Source organism: Typopeltis vanoorti, chromosome 14 (genome assembly GCF_054136105.1).
Source record: "Typopeltis vanoorti isolate ZY-2024b chromosome 14, IOZ_Tvanoo_1.0, whole genome shotgun sequence".
NCBI lineage: Eukaryota > Metazoa > Arthropoda > Arachnida > Uropygi > Thelyphonidae > Typopeltis > Typopeltis vanoorti.
In genome coordinates this window covers 36458542-36478479 of record NC_143562.1, presented here as the reverse complement: position 1 = coordinate 36478479, position 19938 = coordinate 36458542, and the positions used below count along the sequence as shown (strand labels likewise).

Here is a 19938-nt window from a genome sequence, read left to right as displayed (position 1 = left end):
AAGCAATACGGTAAGTCAAAACTATGACTATCTAGGCAACTAAATAGGCTGGCCTTTTTAAAAAGATGTCAGAGGACTGGGGTTAGGTAGTACAACACTGGGCAACTCACAGCAAAGGTGGAGCAAGCTAACATCACTCCTATCTCAGTATCTCCCATAATGCAAAACACATCTCCTTACAGATATGTATAATGTTATGCATTAAGGGAAGGGCCAGTCTGGATAGTTTCACATTTCAAGCCTTTGATGGCTTTTTCTACTTCAAGTATGGATATGTATTCCTGCCTGTATGCCTGTTTAGTGTTTTTTACCACTGTGCTATCACTGCTTGTTTCATTTAGCAATTTTTCGAAGTAATTACTCCATACTTCAAGGATATCTTTTTCTCCCATTTCCATGTCATCTTTATCATCTCTAACTCCTTTTACAGCACTCTTTCCTCCATTTCTAAGCTTCTTCAACAACCTCCAGAATATCTTTCCACCTTCTTGATATTTATTTTCTATGTTCTTGCCAATGTCCTCCCATGACTTTTGTTTAGCTAGTTTTACACAGTGTTTTAGCTTTCTTACATTTGTCTCTGGATTCTCTCAGAACACAAGCTGACTTATTTGCCAGGAACTTTTGCTATGCTTTCTTCTTTTCCTTCACTACCTATTTAACTTCCTGGGTCCACCATGGAGTTCTGATTTTTCTATCCTTGCAGACAACCTCACCACATGCCTCTCTGGCTAAATCAATAACTACTTTATTGTAGTGTTTTCTTGAAGTCTTGCCACTGAATTTCCCAGGTTTGGTTGCTCTGCTCAAAGTCTTTCATTTTTTTCTTCAATAATCTTTGTGTATTTTAGTCTACAGTTCACATCTGAGAGCTGCTCAACTTTTATTCTCTTTAACACGTTCATTGCCAAGCTGAAAATTGGAATTTCATGTGGTGGCCAAATTTTTTTTATTTTTTTATTTAGTTTTTATTGTGCTCAAAATAAGTTAATATATTATTTATATGCTTTTATTATTATGTACATAGGATTTATGTACTCTAAATATCTATTACGCGATATCGCGTGATATGTAATTCGGTCAAATAAGTTATATATTTTACAAAAAAAAAAAAAAAACATTTAAATATAATAATTATAACTTTAATTATCAGTCTTTTATAATCACATAGAATTTTTAAAAATAACGTACAAATAGAAAAAAATAATTATCAAAAATCAACATTTATAGGGAACTTACTAAAAAAAAAAAAAAAAAAAAAAAAAACAATACTCAAAATATAAATAAAAACTAAACTTCAAGCATGCTAAATCAACGAATAACTAAACAAAATCGTCGCCTTGGCCGAACACTGCCACTGTGCGCACTGGCTAACATAAACAATAGACAATGGCTGGCGGCGATCCCCACTCCACGAAAGTCGATCCCTTCCCTAGTGGCCAATATAAATATTATGCGCCGTTTTGCTGTGCCGCTATACTATTCCGCTTAGAAACTTGATAGCAACGTCCACGTGATAACGCGTGATCGGTCGCCTGGTGAGAACTCACGTAACGCGATATCGCGTGATTGGCAATGAATGTGTTAAAACTTTCTTACATGTTATTCTTTTCAATATGAAATTCAATTTTATTCTGCTCAAGACTAAATAGTGATCATTTCCAATTTCAAATCCTTTGCACACTCTGGTGTCCTGCACCAGGGAGAAAACATCACTATGAACAATAACATAGTGAATGAGACTTTTCTTATTCCTAACCTCTTCTCTCCATGTGAATTTGTGCACATTTTTATGTTGTACCATGGTGTTAGTAATAACTAGTCCATGTCCTGAGCAGAAATCCAACAGGTATTTGCCATTATTATTAGCTTTGCTCTTTTCTCCAAATTTTCCCAAAATATTTTTGTATGTCTGACAATCATTTCCTACTCTACTATTTGGATCCCCAACAAGGACCAACATTTTCTTTTTCGTTGTCTCAGTAGCTTTTTCTAAAGCATCAAAAAATTCCTCCACTTCTAACTTAGTAGAACCTTCTGTGGGGCCATAGGCACAAATAAGTCTCATTATCCAGTTCCCCATTCTTATATTTGCCCACATCACTCTACTTGACACTCCCTGCCATTCAACTCATATTTAGACTCATATTTAGTGTTGAATACTATGGCTACTCCTTTTCCTTGATTGTCATTGCCTGAATATATCATTTTGTATTTATTGCTCAGAAAGATCTCACCAGTTTTGGCCTTTTTTGTTTCAGTCACCCCTATTATGTCGATCTGGTACTTATCTAATTCCTCAGCTAGCTCCATTTCTTTGCCATTCAGGCTTCTTATGTTGATAGTACTGATCTTTAACTCTGGTGATGTTGAGTTGGGGGAGTGTTTTCAGATTTGATCCAGTAGCTGACTTTTTGCTGTTCGCCCTGGTTCACTGGTGAAAACAACGGCCCAGCCGGCATGAAATTTTGTCATGTTGTACCATCATTTTGTATTTTGGTTTAAGCCAATAAGAATACAATTTGGTCGGCTAAATTCCAAATTGCTAGCCCATCCTCGTTCGTTCAGTATCCAAGTAGATACCCAACAGGGTGCACCACGAGAAGCTGAGGATTGGACATTAGGTCAGAAGCCCTGGTCGGTTCTCCTCATTCCTTTAAAGGCTATGTGGAGGTCTCTTCTCAGTTATATAGTTATATATGTTGGCATTAATATTCAATTTATTATTTCAATTCACAAAATAAAGAACAAAATGGCCATTTTAGAAAAAAAAAAATTTAAAGGACAGAGCAGTGAAAAAAAGAACTGTGCTTTTAAATAAAGGACATATGGTCACTATAATTATATGGCATGTTTCAATTCGTGGTAGAATTTTATTTGAAGTTAGTCTTTGTCTATCATAATGATCAAGAATTTCAAATGCAATAAAAAAACACTTATTTCATGTAATTGAAAAATTGGACAATAGTTTTTAGTTAGATACTGTGTTTCAGTGCAATATATGGTTACACTGAAACACGGTTGTTGACTTGAGTCTGTACAACGTAGTTTCTGTGGGAGGGGACAATAATAGTGCAATTAGAGACAGGTGGAATAAAAACGGTGCTAACTAATGAATCACACTATTTGTTGAGAAATATATTACACAGACTGCAAAAGCCTCTGTACCTTATTCAGGGATACAATAAAACTATACTTGTTTTTCTTGCATCTGCAGTATAATGGCTTTGGAGAGGGCGTGTTTTTAACCGATGGGGGAGCAAGTTACTATCGCCTCGACATGAACATGTTTAAACATTTTTCGTGTGTGAGGTAATATGCAAAACTCTGATGTCTTTTTTTTGTAAAGTAAAATCAGGGGTGTGAGTTATACGCAAGTGCAAGTTATATTCGAGTAAATATGGTAAGCATTTCGCCAACAAGTTGAGCTTCCCCTGCTCAGCTGACTTCTATAGTGAGTTACAATTCATAAATGTTTTTCTCACTACTGTTTTTTTTTTCTTTCAAACCAACATTAAAATCAATTTAATAATACAATAATCAATTTTGCACTGAATAATATAAAATTTATATATAAATAAATATTATAAATAAAATAAAATATTATTTATAAAATTATAAATAATTAATTATTCAATAACTTTCAACTACATTAAAAAAATAATTAAGATTGAAAAATGAGTCGAAATTTCATTCGACGAATGATTATCCAGCATCACCATCATAGTTTGACCGCAAAGTCACATAATTAATTATAATTATTTACAAAATATTATATATTATTATAAATGAATTAATAGATTTTCTATTAATTTTTCCCCTACTAAAAATTGCCTGGTATGTCATCAACTTGATTTGTAAATTTTTGGCAAGCGCCGGCACGTCAGCAACTCGATTTGTAAACTTTTGGCACCCACACATAAAAAGGTTTGCCACCACTGGTGTAGGAGAAGGTTCCTGTGAGGAAAGTGCAAATCATGGGAAAATCAATGAAAACCAACATGCTCTACAAAGAAGCCTCACAATAATAAAGTTCACTAATGGTGAAATAGACGTGTGTTTGAAATTATTTTGGATGGTTTCTTAACTACCACCTTTTCAGCATAAGAGGATTTCAGGATAGGCATGGTGGTGGTTAACTTCCTTTTTGCATCCTGATATGATATATTTTGTTTTGTTTTAATCTTTTGTAATTCTTTTTCATCCTTCCACTGTTTGACATGCATGGGAGTAGGCTGCATGATCTCCCTGACAGTTTACACATTTAGCTTTCTTGGCAGAGCAAGATTTATCATTGTGTTCTTTACTGCTATATCAAGCACATGTAGCAGAGCCATGAAAGTCAGTTTGGGTGTGCCCATATTTCTATTTAAAACATTTCAGGGGATCAGTCATGTACAGCCTAACAGAACACTTTAGATAACCTGCTTTTACAGATGTTGGAGGGTTGGGTGTATTGAAAGTAAGGATGATGTTCCTGGTTGAAACTAAGTGACCATCCCTACATATCAGAATGTACCTCATATTGTCATCCTTGATCTTTCAAGCTCTGTCTTCTCATTTGGAACATCAAGGAGATCCCATTCTGATATCACTCCTCTACAAGAGTTAAGTGTTTTATGGGTTCCTGCTGTGATTGCTTGACCCATTAATGTTGCTCTCAGTAGTTTTTCAGAGTACTGCTGACATGCTGTTTCCCCAAGGATATCACCAGAACATAGTTTTTTAACTGTTTTGGGAGAACCTGCCAGTCCTTCACCCTTTTGAATAAAGAAAGGTGACAATTTCCCAATTGGCTTTTCATCTGTTGCATTGATGATGAGAAACACTAGTACATTCAAACTAGTGTCACATATCATTTGTTTTTTACTTCTGTTACCAAATGCACTTGGTTATGACCTTGTGAAGCCTCCTGAAACATTTGAAGATGAAGAATTCCTGCTCAAGGTTTTTTTTTTGTTTGGCCTCAGAGCTCTTCACCCACCCACCATGGAGCCATACATGGATAAGCAATAAATATGCTTGGAAGTGAAATGCCAGGGGCTATCCCACTATCAAGCCTTGGGGGGGGGGAATCCCCAAACCATGGGGTAAGAGACTTACAGCAACACTGCTGATCTTTGTGGGCAAAGTCCACTAGCTGATTGATCAAGTCCTGGCCATCCATATTGCTAACACACTGGGTCACATAGCAAAGAAGTAAGGCATTGGATCCCAGTGATAGTGGTCAGAAAGACAGGATAGTAAAGAAAAAAATTCAGAAGTGGAGCAAAGAATATGGAAAGAAAAACAGTGAAAGAATAATAATAGCTAGTACATTACAGGGGGATCCCCTTTCACCACGAACAAGAGCCCCATGTGGATGGTGAAACAATGCAAGGAGGAAGCATTGGTGAGTGTACTGCATAGAGTTCACATTTTGTGATGAGTTCTGGGACTGATGGACCCAAATAATATAATTTTCATGCTTTTCTGATAATTTATAGAAATTTATCTATGTAACTATGTTGGCATAAGTAATAATATTGGTCTTTCAGACTCTGGTCACCACATATCCAATGGCATTTAATTATTTTATTCATTCATTTCAGTCACACTATGATAATTTTCAAAATCTATAATAATGAAAAGGATTTTGATGAATTTTATTTTTTATTTAAAAATAAAACCTTACTTGTAGCCAGTCAACCAGGCAACACAGAAAGAAATCCCAATGTCTGACATCCAAAACACTCATGAAGTTTTGTGCTACACGTGACATAAATAGAACTACTTGAGTGGTAAACTGCACATGACAAGTATCTTCAGTGGACAAATCACTGAAATATTTTAATATAATTATATCAATAAGAGTTTTAAAATTATTAGTCAATATAATTTATAGGAATATCAATTAGTATAAAATTAGTACAAATTTCAATTAACTCTCAATATAGTCAATTTGTAGAGATGAAAGGAACAGTTAGTTATGGTGGAACATCTGTTATAGTGAATTTTCTTTAGAACAGAATTGATATTATGGGACTGAGCAAGACTTTTCATCTGGTAGTTCAATTGTGAGAATTAATATTAATCAAATCTTGGAATTTGGCCATTTGGTCCGCGCTGTTAGCCTAGTGGCTGTGCGCTTTACAACCACATGCCTGGGGAAGGAATATATGGTTCCTTCCCCAGGCATAGTGTCCTACGTTCGATTCCTGTCGGTGACATGAGAAGCTGAAGGATCTTCCTCAGCCATAACCAGGTTAGCCGGTCTTGGACGTGGACAGTAGGGTTTTTCCCCCAGTTTATCCTGGGGTTTTTCATCCTGCAAAGCAGGCAAACCGGCCTTGAGAACTCAACACTACAGGACATAGGATACACTGGGGCGTAGGGCTGACCACCTTATCGTGTGAACGGTTTGAGTTCAGATGATTAATAAACCCTTGACACCACAAGGTAAAAGAGGGTATAAAGAAGATGAGATGAAATTTGGCATGAGTTTATATAGCAATGTAAAGGAATTCAATCTTTTATAATGTAACTACTCAGATTCTGAGTACTTACTTTCCTGAATTCTCAATGTTTATGCAACATGCAAACAGAGAATTTTTGTGGTTGAAGTACACTGCTTGAATTTCCTATTGCACCTTTTAAAATACGAACAATCAATGTTTCACAGAAAAACTGCAAATCACACATCCTTAAAGCTGGGTAAATCTCCAAAGTAAATCAAATCTCTCTAATATAAAATTAAAGTTTAAATTACCAACAAAGAGATGGCACAAATGAATGCAATAGATGCCTGATATGTTCATATTATGAAACATGTTATTAGGGTCAACAAGTTGCAATAAATTAAGAAATAATTAAAAACAACAAATAGATAAATACAATGATCAGTGCTCTTAGTTATGAAGGAGAAATTCATTTCTCAAAGAAAACAATGTAGCTTGAATTATATTTGCAAGAACTGCATCAAAAAGTTCATATATGCATGAATTCTCTCTCTCTTTTTTTTTTTTTTTGGAATATTTTCTGTCAGCAGCATAACAAGTGAAATGCTATATGCTGTTCTTATATAGGATATAAGAATGGCATATAGCATTTTAGCATTATGCTGCTGAAAGCAAATATTCACCCCCCCGCCCAAAAAAAAAGAGAGAGAGAGAGATAATTCATGCACATATGAACTTTACCCTATATTAATGAACTTTTATTTGTTAGATTTGTTATTAATACTATTATTAGCACTTATTTTATGTAGCTCCTCCAGTTATCTAATACCAATGCATAAGCACAAAGCATAGTGGAGATAGAGTTCCTCCTGTATATCCAAAACATAAGGTTAAATATCAATTTTTATTTAATAACTTAAAATTTATATTAGAAAAAAAAAATACTAACCAAAAATCATACCTAAATATTCTGGAAGGGCAGAGATGATTGCCATACTTGTAAAGCTAGATTTTGAGCTAGATCTTGTTCTTTCATTATTCTTGTAGGCAGGAATAATGAAAGAACAAGATAAAACACAAACAAAACAAAATAAAAAGCTTATAAACAACTAAAAAACTGTAGTATGTATGACAACCAGCAACAAGAATGACAGTGCAATGGCCATTTCAGGAAATTCCGATTATAATAGGTGAAAGCCAACTGTAAGTTTGCCACATGGCAACCAATAACTTTAGTTTATTTGAGAGTAATGGAAAGTAATTAACCTTAATTAACAGCCATGTAGGCAAGATTATATAGGGTTTTTGCATATTTATCCTATACTGGTAAGTTCTTATGGCAAGAGATCCTGAGCAATTTAATTTACTTTCATTTTCTCAAAAAGTAATGATTGCGAGAACCTTTCAATTTCAGTCAGGAATCTGTATTTCAATTGTATGGCACATAATATTTCAGTAGCATGAGTTTTGTTGATGTTTTTTTATTTATTTTTTATGAATTGATGTAAACAGTTTGATAAGGAAATACCACAATCCCAGTGATGTTCAATTAAACATAATTTTAAATTAAAGAATGAATAGTAGATGGTTAAATTTATATACCATCACATCGTGACACAGTAATACATCAAATGATATTATTGTAATGTTATGTTTTAATAAGTTCTGCAGTTAATTATTGGAATATTGAAGATATATATTCTAATTAGAATATTTGATAGTTGATTTGGGATGAGATGACATGATTTTGAACAGCATGGATGGTACATTAGCCTATTATCTGTTGTAGATATTGCCAAAGATATCTTTAGCATGTGATTTCATGATTTAAGACAGTGATTAATGATGAGTATTTGTAAGTAGTCAAATTGTGCTAATTACTTGAAGTGGAACATAAGCCATGATAATTCGTTAAACATAATATACGGATTTAACTTATGTAAATATTTAATTGGCACAAAATTTTTGCCCTAGTATCAAGGGGATCTTCAATGTGACTTTCAAAGTAAACAACAAGAACAGAAACCAGTATATTCAACAATGAAATGCATGAACTGCACGTACATGATGTAGGTTGTCATGGTCTAAATACATTAAGGTTATATTGAAGATTGATTTTTTTTTACCAAGAGTTTTTTAAAAAATAAAAATAAATAAACTATTTCCCCCATAAGAGGGATAATTGTTGATTGTCAATGTAGCAAGATTTCACAATTTTCTTTGTATAAATGTTCTAACAGATTATTAATTTTATGGAGAACCTTAATTTTCTTCCAAAGGATTCAGTGTCTGGTAGTGATAGCATGTTCTACAACTCCCAACTGTTCTGGTTCAAGGAAATGTAGTTGTAATGTTCATTACAACAGACAGTCACATATCTACCTGTTTGACCAAAATACAATAATCCACACTGGCAAGGAATTTGATACACTCCAGGGTGGGCCAGAGGCAGTTGCTTATCGTGAGCCTAGAAAAGTAGATATCTTGTTGATAGGATGGAAGCACACTTGTAGGCCAACAGATCTGAGTAGTTTGGCTACACCTTCCAAGACACCTTTAACATATGGAATGGTGACATAATGGAGCACCTCTGCATCACTATCATGATGAGAGGCAGATGACAGAAACTATAATTATCAACTATCTTGTTGACATACACTGAGTTAGTTTTGCATTAGGAACACCCCCCCCTCCCCAGTTTACATATTTGCTGTGATAATGAAGTACCATGTGATATCAATGTCATATGCATCTACTATAAATGGGCACACCTACCTTCTGTATATAATCAGTAAACATTTGCCAGTAATGGGGAAGCATGCAGACACAAGCCAATTTGACTGTGAGCAAAAAGTTGGGTCCCGGAGGGCAGGTGTCAGTATTCCAGAAACAGATGCACTTGTTGGTTGCTCCCATACTACTGTATCAAGAATGTACCAGGACCGGATTAACCATGAACAGACATCCAGCAGAAGGGCTGACATTGGTCAGCCAAACATGGTTGATCCTAGCAACGAGCATCAGGTGTCACAACTGGTATCTCAGCAACAATATGCAACAGTAACACAGCTCACCAACCAGTACAACAGCAGGGCAGTTCAATCCATTTCCACGTGCACCATACCTTGCTTCGCCAGGGGTGTTCCCCAGCCAGAAACCAACAAGGGTATCCATGATGATGGCCATTCATCGCAAGCAATGCCTTGCATGGGTCAAGGAACATCGGCAATGGATCCTCGAAAGATGGAAGGTCATCTGGAGTGTTGATTACTGTTTCCTGCTGCACCATGCTAATGGCTGGGTTTGCATTTGGCATAAACAGTATGAAGCCCTATCCTCTGGTTGCACAGCTAGAGTTCAACAGGCCAGGCCAGTGGAGGTGGTGTTATGGTGTTCTGGGAGTTTTTTTCCTGGTATGCCCTAGGTCGTTTGGTTATCATCCCACCAACACTAAATGGTGAACGCTACAAGGACTTGTTAGCTGACCATCTCCATCCATACCCGCAAGAGGTCTACCCTGACCACAATGCCATCTTTCAAGAGGACAAAGCAGCACCTTGTCACTGGGCTCATACAATTACAGTGTGGTTGGAGGACCATGACAATGAATTTGCCACATTGCCTTAGCCTTCAGAACTCCCCTGACTATAACCAAATTGAACATGTGTGAGAATTGCTGATCCTCCTCAACGAAATGAGCGTGAACTGATGGAGTTGCTGCAGAGGACATGGGTCGAGTTACGCATGGAGGATGTTTGACACCTTGTGGAATCTGTTCCTAGGCATATGAGAGCCATGATTGCACAGAGAGGTGGACCAACACATCATTAGTGGGTGCTCCTAATGCAATGCTAATTCAGTGTATGATTTGGTAAAACTATCAGTAAGAAAGGTGTTCTCTCCCTACCTGTTGGGAATTGAAAATGCTTTTCTTTCCAATCCTATAAAGCCACTTTATTAATTTTCTATCATATTTTCTTTTCTTCACCTATCAACTAAACTTTGTAACCCACACAGTTCATCCTCATAGGGAGCATTCCATAGACCTGTTGCTATCTTGGTCATTCATCTCCAGATCCTTTACACTACTTCCTCATCCAAGATGAGACAAAGACATATTTATCAGTGTTTAGCCACAGTTATGCAACATGCCTTCTAAAAGTCAATCTCCTGTCTACAACTCCCTAGCCTCAATTTCCTGCAATTCAGTATTATCAATGTAGTGCATAACTTGTAATATTTTCATCCCAAAGTGCATACATAACCATAAACTTTGCTATATTAAACTGACAACCATACACAGTCTATTTAAATCACACTATCTATACAGCATTTATCAACTACTACTCTATTCAGCACCATTAGCAAACAACTGAATATTTCTGTATAATTATAGAATCAGACTTGTACTACAGTAAAATTTAATTTATTATACAGTTATTTTGTCTTACATATCATACAACATCAACCAGTGCGAGCAGAGAGCAACAGCAAGGAATTTGAATAAAAGAAACAGTAGAGCACATACCCCTACATTGGAATCTCTCTCTCTCTCTCTCTCTCTCTCTCTCTCTATATATATATATATTCTATAGTATTGAATGACTTGAACCGAGGTTTAAATGAAAACTTTATTTGAACAACTAGTTTCGTCTAAACCTAGATTTTTTCGGGTGCATAACAAACATATAAAGACTAACAAAACTAGAAAGGAAGTCGATTTTTCATGAAAATCGACTTCCTTTATTAAATAAGTTCGCCTCTTCTCTTAAATGTTTCATGGAAAAATTAACTTTCTTTATTAAAAACTCCACAGTTGTTTCAAAGCTTAAGGACTTTACTATCACAAACTCAAATATTATGGCTAGTTTGGACGTAGTATCTTTATTCACAAATGTTCCTACCGAAGAGGTACTTGCTCTTTTAAAGAACAAAGTTTTGAAGAAGATCTTTGCCCTACTGACACACTGTGTTTCCTCAGGTTATTTCAAATTTTAAGACTCTATATACAAGCAGAATTCAGGATTAGCTATGGGCAACCCTTTATCACCAGGTGATAAAGGGTTGCCCATAGCTAATTTACCCAGTTGCCCATTTACCTAGAGAACTTTGAGGAGAAAGCCATTGCATCTTCTGCCTTAAAACCTAAGGTATGGTTTCGCTACATGGACGACATTTTCTTAATCTGGGAACATGGTCTGGACATCCTCCAAATCTTTCAAGAACACCTGAATAATATACATCTGAGTTAGAGGTTGATGGCTCTCTCTCTCTCCTTCTTAGATATTAATCTGACCTGGTCAACAAAACAACTCAAGTTCACCATTTATAGGAAACCGACTCATACCTTCATGCTGACTCACACCATTATCTTCCACAGAAGTTAGGTATCATCTCTACTCTGGGTCATCAAGCCCGGTCTCTTCTTTCGGATGAACAGGAACTTAAAAATGAACCCAGTCGACTTCAAAGTACATTCCTACTCAATGGCTACTCAAAGAAGACTATAGATAAATTATTGTTTAACCCTCATCAACAACATAACAAAGATACCACTATTTCTAAAGGCAGTATTTCTATGCTATATATTAGTTCTATATCCCGGAAATTAGCTCAAATTCTAAGGAAATATAACATCAAGATGTTCTTCATGCCCTTCCTAAATTACGTTCAATCTTAAGTCATCCTAAAACTAAACACAATAATCTCAAATATGGTGTTTATAAGATTCTTTGCGACTGCGGTAAACTGTACTTCAGACGAATGGAGAAATCTGTCGAGCTACGTTTAGAAGAACATCAACTATAACAGAACTCGTGCCAGCGCCTTGTCTAGCCATGTCCTATTTTCAGCTAATTCGAATGAAGAAAACCTTCAACATCAGGTGCTCTGGGATAGAACTGACAATATTAACCAATGTTGTGATGAGATAGAAAGAAAAATTATAGAATCTAAAGAAATAATACTCAACTCCTTTCATATTAACAACAATCTAAGCTACAGCCTACTGGACTCTCACAGCTCTACTATTCAATATTGGCATGCTTGAGACCTCACACGCACGCATGTGCACAGTAATACAGCAAGAGTTTGTTCTTGTTTTTAAACTCTAAGCTGTAACCTCTACAGTTTGTTTGATACGTCTCTTAGTTTTGTTTTTAAAATACTGGTTTCTTTCTAGTTTTGATGATATTTATATGTTTGCTATGCACCTGAAGAAGTCTAGGTTTAGACGAAATTAGTCGTGCAAATAAAGTTTTTATTTAAACCTCAGTTCAAGTCATTCAATACTGTAGAATATGTTATCAAACTGAGTAAATTTTCCAATGAACATTCTACATATATATACAGTCATGTTCATTAGTTAAAAACTATTGGGTTGAAAATAAAACTAAATAATTTGAATTTAAAAATTAAACGTAGTATAAAGAGTATATGCAGTATATAGAAGACAACTTCAGTGTCTGCAACGTCAAAGATGCTAAGATGGTAATCCACTCACATGGCACTCTCAAGAGAAACAACCAAGGAATGATTTTGTGTGACATTTTGGAATTGCTTATCAGATCTTTAAACACAGTGGACTTTAATTTTTCTGCACGCTATCGAGCACACCTGCTGAACAATAACTGACCATGTGCCAGCTTCCATGCTCCACATGTTTCTGTTTTACTTGAATTTTTGTGTAATGGTTCCTACACATTCAGTATTTTTAGTTATATGATGATTTATATTTAATGCTTGTTGTATATTTGTGTGTTCATCCCAACCCAGATGAAGCCACTAGCTTAAGTGGTGAAACTAGTAGGTTTTATTAAATAATTATGACCTATAAACTCTGTGTTAGTTATTTTTTTATTACATTTCTTTAATTTCTCAATATTTCTCATGAAATGTTTTTATTTATTATAAGATTGATTATGGTGAGTAAAATTGAAATAAACATATCATTACTATTGCTTTATTTTTATATTAATTATTAAAATTTTTATTCGTTTTTAATTTTCCATACAATTATAGCATCTTGGTGAAGAATGTTCACTGCAACAAAAGCTCAGACATTTTTCACACTTTTACTTTATTTTTATGATCCTTTGTTATTAGACATAATTACACAGCATCCCCAGGAATATCGAGAAGTGCTTAGTTCTGGTTGTGGAGCTTCTGGAAAAATACGTAAGTAGTCACATGGGGTCAGAATGTCAGAAATCCATTACCCTTACTCCACAACTTATTGTGCCAATGACTGCACACGAATGATTTGTCACTGTGGTAGCAAGAAACTCAGCTACTTGAAATCGCAACAAAAATCCATCATTGGTTTTGTCAGAAATTGAACTTGAATGACAGTTGGGATCAAATAAACCCCATGTGAATAATTAAAGGTTAATAGATATCCAGTCATTTGAGCTCGTGTTTTGCTTGTGAAGGACTTTGCGAGTGCTCTCTCTCTTTCTTTATCATATTGTTTTCTCCATCTTCCCATTTCTTTAATGCTATCACTTATATATATACTGTCCACCTTCACTCACATTAATCATTATACTTTTAACTACGAGCTCACTGACACATTTTGTTGCCTTTTGTTATTCACCACTCCACTGTAATGCTTTTTACTCTTCCCATATTTCTGGCATTCACTTCTAATGTCGAGAAGTGATATTTAACATGCTTCCTCGTCCATCTTCCCCCTCCCCCCACAAATATTTTAACCTTCATAAACAATATATCTTAGATTATTTGCATTCATTTTTTGCAATCATCTAATCATCTTTCCATCTCTCCAAATCAATTCTATATGGTGTTTTTTACTTTCTTCAACTTGACAATCTAGATGAAGATTTTGATAACATACATAGTCCATTCAAAATATTATAATCAGTATCCTAATAGTTCATAAGTGAACATCAGAGTGGAGATTCATGTTCTAATTGTCCAATCCACGTGATCCCAAAGACATTCTATGAGATTTAAATCTGGCAAATTCACCAGCCGTGGTAACACCTTGAAGTTGCTGCAGTGTTTGGCAAACTAGTCTGAAATCATACTGCAATATGACAATGCATTATCTTGTTGATAAACACCAGTTCCATCTAGGGACACAATGAAATGGTGTATTACATGTTCAGCTACAATAGATAGATATTTTGTAGCATTCATAGCACTGTCTGAGTATCAGCTTCAAGAGATTCCCAGGAAAATATTTATCATATCATAGCACTGCATGTTTCTGCTAGACAATGACATCAGGGTGATCCCCATTCTCAAGGTTTCACCTAACCCTCCAGCTACTGTCCACATGGCAACATCTCTAGTACCACAGAAAAAAAAAAGGAATGAAGAACTCTATATTAGTGGGTGCAAATTGAGAACAATTAACAAAATTTTAGACACACCACCCACAGTTCCAACAAGAAGAGTTTAGAAATGCGATCATGTCATATCAAGAATCTGTCAGGCAAAATTTAAGCAATGTGACATACATTAAATTACAATGTGCATTAAAGTGGCTTCTAATCCAATGTATAAGATTTCTAGATTCTTGCATCCAAAGTCACCATATCCACCCATAAAAAACCTGGAGTACATAAAATCCACAATTTTTGGTGGAAAGAAAGATTTAAATCATGTGATGCTGCTACCACTTGAATGTTGTGGTTGGTTAATGTGCTGAAGACAAAAGCATTTATAGCTGGATTCAAGAATGTGAGAATGAACCTAGAAGACTATCTGTGTAACAAAGGCCTAAATATTGCAGTTAATAATGTAACTGCCAATTATATATTTGGTTTAATCTTTTATCCAAGTGTAAGCAAACAAAGTTTGCACCTGAAGTATTTTCAGGACTGGAGCAACTCATGGCAAAGGTGGTATAACTTCGCATCTCTTGCCTTAGTATCCCATAATGCAAAGCAGACATTATACATGTCTGCAATCTCCATGCAGACGTGTATAATGCTATGCATTAAGGGAAGGGTCACTACCCAGACCGGTTTTGACCTTTATTGAGGTCTCATCAGTGGGAGCCAAACCCAGAGGTGATGATACTAAGGTGGAAGAAATGGAGAAGTCATATTTCCATATACGAGTTGCCAAAAGGTGTCACACCTTATTATTAAAATTCTCTGGATTAGAGATAGTTGATGGAAATTTTTTCACTTCGCTATGCTAGTGACCCTTCCCTTAATGCACATCATTATACATGTCTGCAAGGAGATGTGCTTTGCATTATAGGATACTAAGGCAAGTGATGAGAAGTTATACCATGAGTTGCCCAGTTCTGAAAATACTTCAGGCGCAAACTTTGTTTGCTTACACTTGGATAAAGGATTAAACCAAATATATAATTGGTAGCATAGCCAAGTGAAAAAACTTCCATTAATAATGTAACTAATTTGTTAACATGATCTACTGAATATGGTCTACTCTTCTGCTCAATAGGCTATGGGTTCGAATTCCATGGCAGTGTAGATGTTTGTAAAAAATCATTAGGTGGTAGATAATTTTGATGCCTAGTGTGAAACTACCACTCTGCTAATCAAAGGCTCCAAGTGGCTTGAAAGAGTACCACATTTAATCTCAGTCCACCAATATATTAATGTACTATAGGTTAACAACTGATCTTCGGTGTTTTTATGTGACTCAGCCCACAAGAGGTTGTAAACCTGAAATACATTAGTACTGTGGTTCAGCAAGGGATTTTTTTCCCTCTTTTTATTATATTCTTCATTTATTTTGTTCTTTAATCCAGCAACTCTTCTATAAAGACCAAACATAAAACATAAGGATATCATATTTTTATGCCATAGCCCTGGATTTTTCTGTATTATAAAATACTATGGATCCCATAGTACAGGAAATGGATTTGGCATGGATTTTTCTCTACTACATGGTATTATGGACTTATTATTGTCAGTTATTGTTTAATTTGAGCTTAATATGTACTGAAGATGCCTGTGACACACAGGCAAAAATTATACTATTAAATAATCTTTGTACATGAGTTTTTTCCGTTATTAATTTTGTATCGATATGTCTACTCACGGTATACCTCTTTTAAAACTTAGTATTATGGACTCTTTTGTCTGTCTGTCCATAACAACAGATATTACAATCACACCAAGATGGTAGACACCCAGATATTTTAAGCAGCCTTGTTTTTGGTTTTAATGACAAAGCAACCATTCATTTCACTATTACCAATCATGGCATGATGGTGGATTGAACAAAGTTTGGAAAGAGTCTTTTTTATGATAACCTTTTTTTAATATATGACCAAAAGAAATTTCAGTTCTTTGGTTATTTCTTCATCATCATTAATTAGAGTGTTTGCTCAAGCTCTTAATATTGTTATGTTACTAGTTTTTGGGATCAATGAGTAATTGTGTGTTGGTTTTATGTATATTGTAATCTTCAGTCTCTCTGATTAGTGAGTAAGTCTAACATCCAGAAAAGGAAGAGAACCATTGGTTTCCAACTCTATGGTAAATTTAATTTTTGAATGTTGGTTGTTCAGATGGTTTAAGAACTTCTGGAGTATGTTCTGACCATAACTCCATATCAAGAACTCCACATAATTTCTTCAATGAATCTCTTCCAGAGTCTTAGTTTTAACAGGAAAGGGCTCGTGGATTTTTCCTGAAAGGCTTCCAAACAGATATTTGCTAGTATGGGAGACAGAAGTTTTTCCATTGCCAAGGCAAAGTTTTGTTTGTAGATGGTATCCTTGTACATAAAATAACCATAATTTATACATTTTAGAAGTATCGTGACTTTTCTGAATAGTTTATCTTCTAATAGTCCTATTATTTCTTCAGTGGGAAATTTATAAAAAAGGAAATGACATCAAAGTTTTGTCCATGAAACAAAATGGGGACCTTTAAGGAATATGGATAACTGACTAGGGCTCCTGACCTAATGTCCAATTTTACCTTTGCATTTCACAAATTGCAGAATGGCAATTTGGGACTTAGCTAATCAAACTGTACTCTCTACTGGCTTAAACCACAAATACATATTATGGTACAAAATGATGGGTTTCATGCCAGCTAGAGCATCACCCAGTTAAACAAAGCCCTGCTGTTTTCACCAGAGAACCAAAGTGAACAGCGACAGTCAGATGTGGAGTTGGAGTTTGTTCCAGTAGCTGGAACAAACTCCAACTCCACATCTCAAATATGAGCAGATCACATTATTGAAACAAAGAAGATAAAACAGGTCAGATGTTACTAAATATTATATTCAGGCAATAACAATTAAGGAAAGGAAGGAGTTGTGATGGCATTCAATACCAAACACAAAGATAAACTTCTTGATTGGAAGATAATTTCAAGTAGAGTTATGTGGACAAACATCAAAATGGAGAAATGGACAATGAAACTTATTTGTTTCATTTGTTTCATGCCGACGACCAATAATTATTACAAATTCTGAAGATAACTTACAGAAAGCCATTTTAGATCTAAATGAGATAGCCAAAGATTATGGTATGATAATATCAACAGAAAAATCAAAAACTATGGCCTTTAAAGGACAAGATCCAGCAAGTACTAAAATAGTAATAGATAACAAGATCTTAGAACAGGTGAATTCATTTAACTACCTAGGACGTATGATCACATATGAAAATGAAAAAAATATAAAAATAAAAATTGCAAAATATTTAAAAATAACAGGTGTAATTAACTCTATATTTAAACCAAACCTAGTTCAAAAACAAACCAGACTAAAAGTATACAATACATTAGCCCTACCAGTCTTAATGTATGGAAGCAAAATCTGGACAATAAAACAAAAAGACAAACAAAGACTAATAACAGCAGAAATGAAGTTTATGAGAAAAACTGCAAAGTATACCCTATTTGATCACAAAAGAAACGAAGAAATTATGAAAGAATTAAACCAAGAGCCAGTAATAGAAAAAATTAAAAAATATAAACATAAATGGATGGAACACGTTCAAAGAATGAAAACAGAAAGATTACCAAAACAAGCCTTAAAGTACAAGCCATTAGGAAAAAGAAAACCAGGACGTCCTCTTAAACGATGACTTCTAAGGCTGGAACAGGCCTTAGAAGTCATGTGTATCAGATAAATCCTTGATACACATGATGATGATGAACTTATTTGTGCCTATGGTCCTATAGAAGGTTCACACTTAACAAAGAAGTGGAGGAAGTTTTTGAGTCATTAGAGCAGGCAGCTGACAAAGAAAATGGAAAAGTGGTCTGTTGTTGGAGATTTAAACAGGAGAGTAACAAATGAATCCCACCAGGCATACAGGAATGTTTTGAGGAAATTTTTAAAAAAGGACAAAGCTAATAATAACAGTAAGTATCTGCTGGATTTCTGCTCAAGAAATAAGAAAATTCTTATTTCTTGTATCTTGAACCAGCATGAAGATATTATCATTGTTGATGGTAATATCTTCATGCTGGTTCAAGATACAAGAACATATGTAGGATGTAAAATCAGAAGTGACCATCACTTAGTTCTAAATAGGATAAAAAATAATTAAAGTTGAGCAGCTTTTACAGGTAAACTGTAGACTCAACTATACAAATATATTGAAGAAAAAATGAAACAGTTCAAAAACAAGAGTCAAACCTAGGAGTCTCAGTAGCAAATTCTAAAGAAAAACATTGATTCATCTAGAGAAGTATGTGGTGCAGTTGTCTATAAGGATAGAAAAATAAGAACACTATGGTAGACAAAAGATGCTCAAGAGGCAGTCCAGGAAAAGCAGAAAGCATACCAAAAGTTCTTAGCAAATAAGTCAGATGTCCTAAACTGTGTAAAAGTAGCTAAACAAAAGTCATGTGAAGACTTTGGTAAAAATATAGAAGACAGCGAAATGTTCTGAAGGCTGTTGAAAAAGCTAAGAAATGGAGGAAAGAATACCGTAAAAGAAATCAAAGATGCCATAAAAACTTTAAGTTATAACCCACTTATCAATGGCATGCTTTACAATAGAGTCACCATACTAAATAATATCCTTTTTATAATCAACTTTACCTACCTGGTTTTCGTTATGCACTAACTTATCTGATTCCATGCTTTGTTGTTTCTCATTTTGCTACTTAATTTTGTTATCCTCCCTTTAAATGGCACTTGACTTTCTGTAATTCCTGCATCATCTGTTTAATAATCTGCTTTAACTTTGCAATTTCAGAGGCTAAATCATTTTATTATTATCCTCTTCAGTGGGGCAAGTCTTCGTGTTCCCAACTTTGCTGTTCTTGTTAGTGTTCTATTTCTTATAAATTTTTGCACCATTTTACAGCTGTATATTTAATATTGCACTATATATAAATAATATATATATAGTCGGAACACTAAATTAGCTGTATACAAGACAGTGTTCAAACCAGTTTTAACTTATGGATCTGAGAGCTGGGTCAGAAGTAAAACACTTGACCAAAGACTAGAGACCGCAGATATGAGAGTCCTGAGAAAGATTAGAGGCATGAACAGATGGCATCAATGGCAATATCATATTAAA

General features: G+C 34.9%; 1 protein-coding gene across 1 annotated transcript in view; it reads right to left on the bottom strand.

The window, feature by feature from the left end:
- Positions 1-19938, bottom strand: part of Ltn1 (E3 ubiquitin-protein ligase listerin) — a 359867-nt gene that overhangs the window by 118040 nt on the left and 221889 nt on the right. The window contains exon 21 of the mRNA XM_090403432.1: positions 5675-5819. Coding sequence (XP_090259558.1) covers positions 5675-5819 — 145 coding nt within the window. The remainder of the gene's footprint in view (positions 1-5674; positions 5820-19938) is intronic.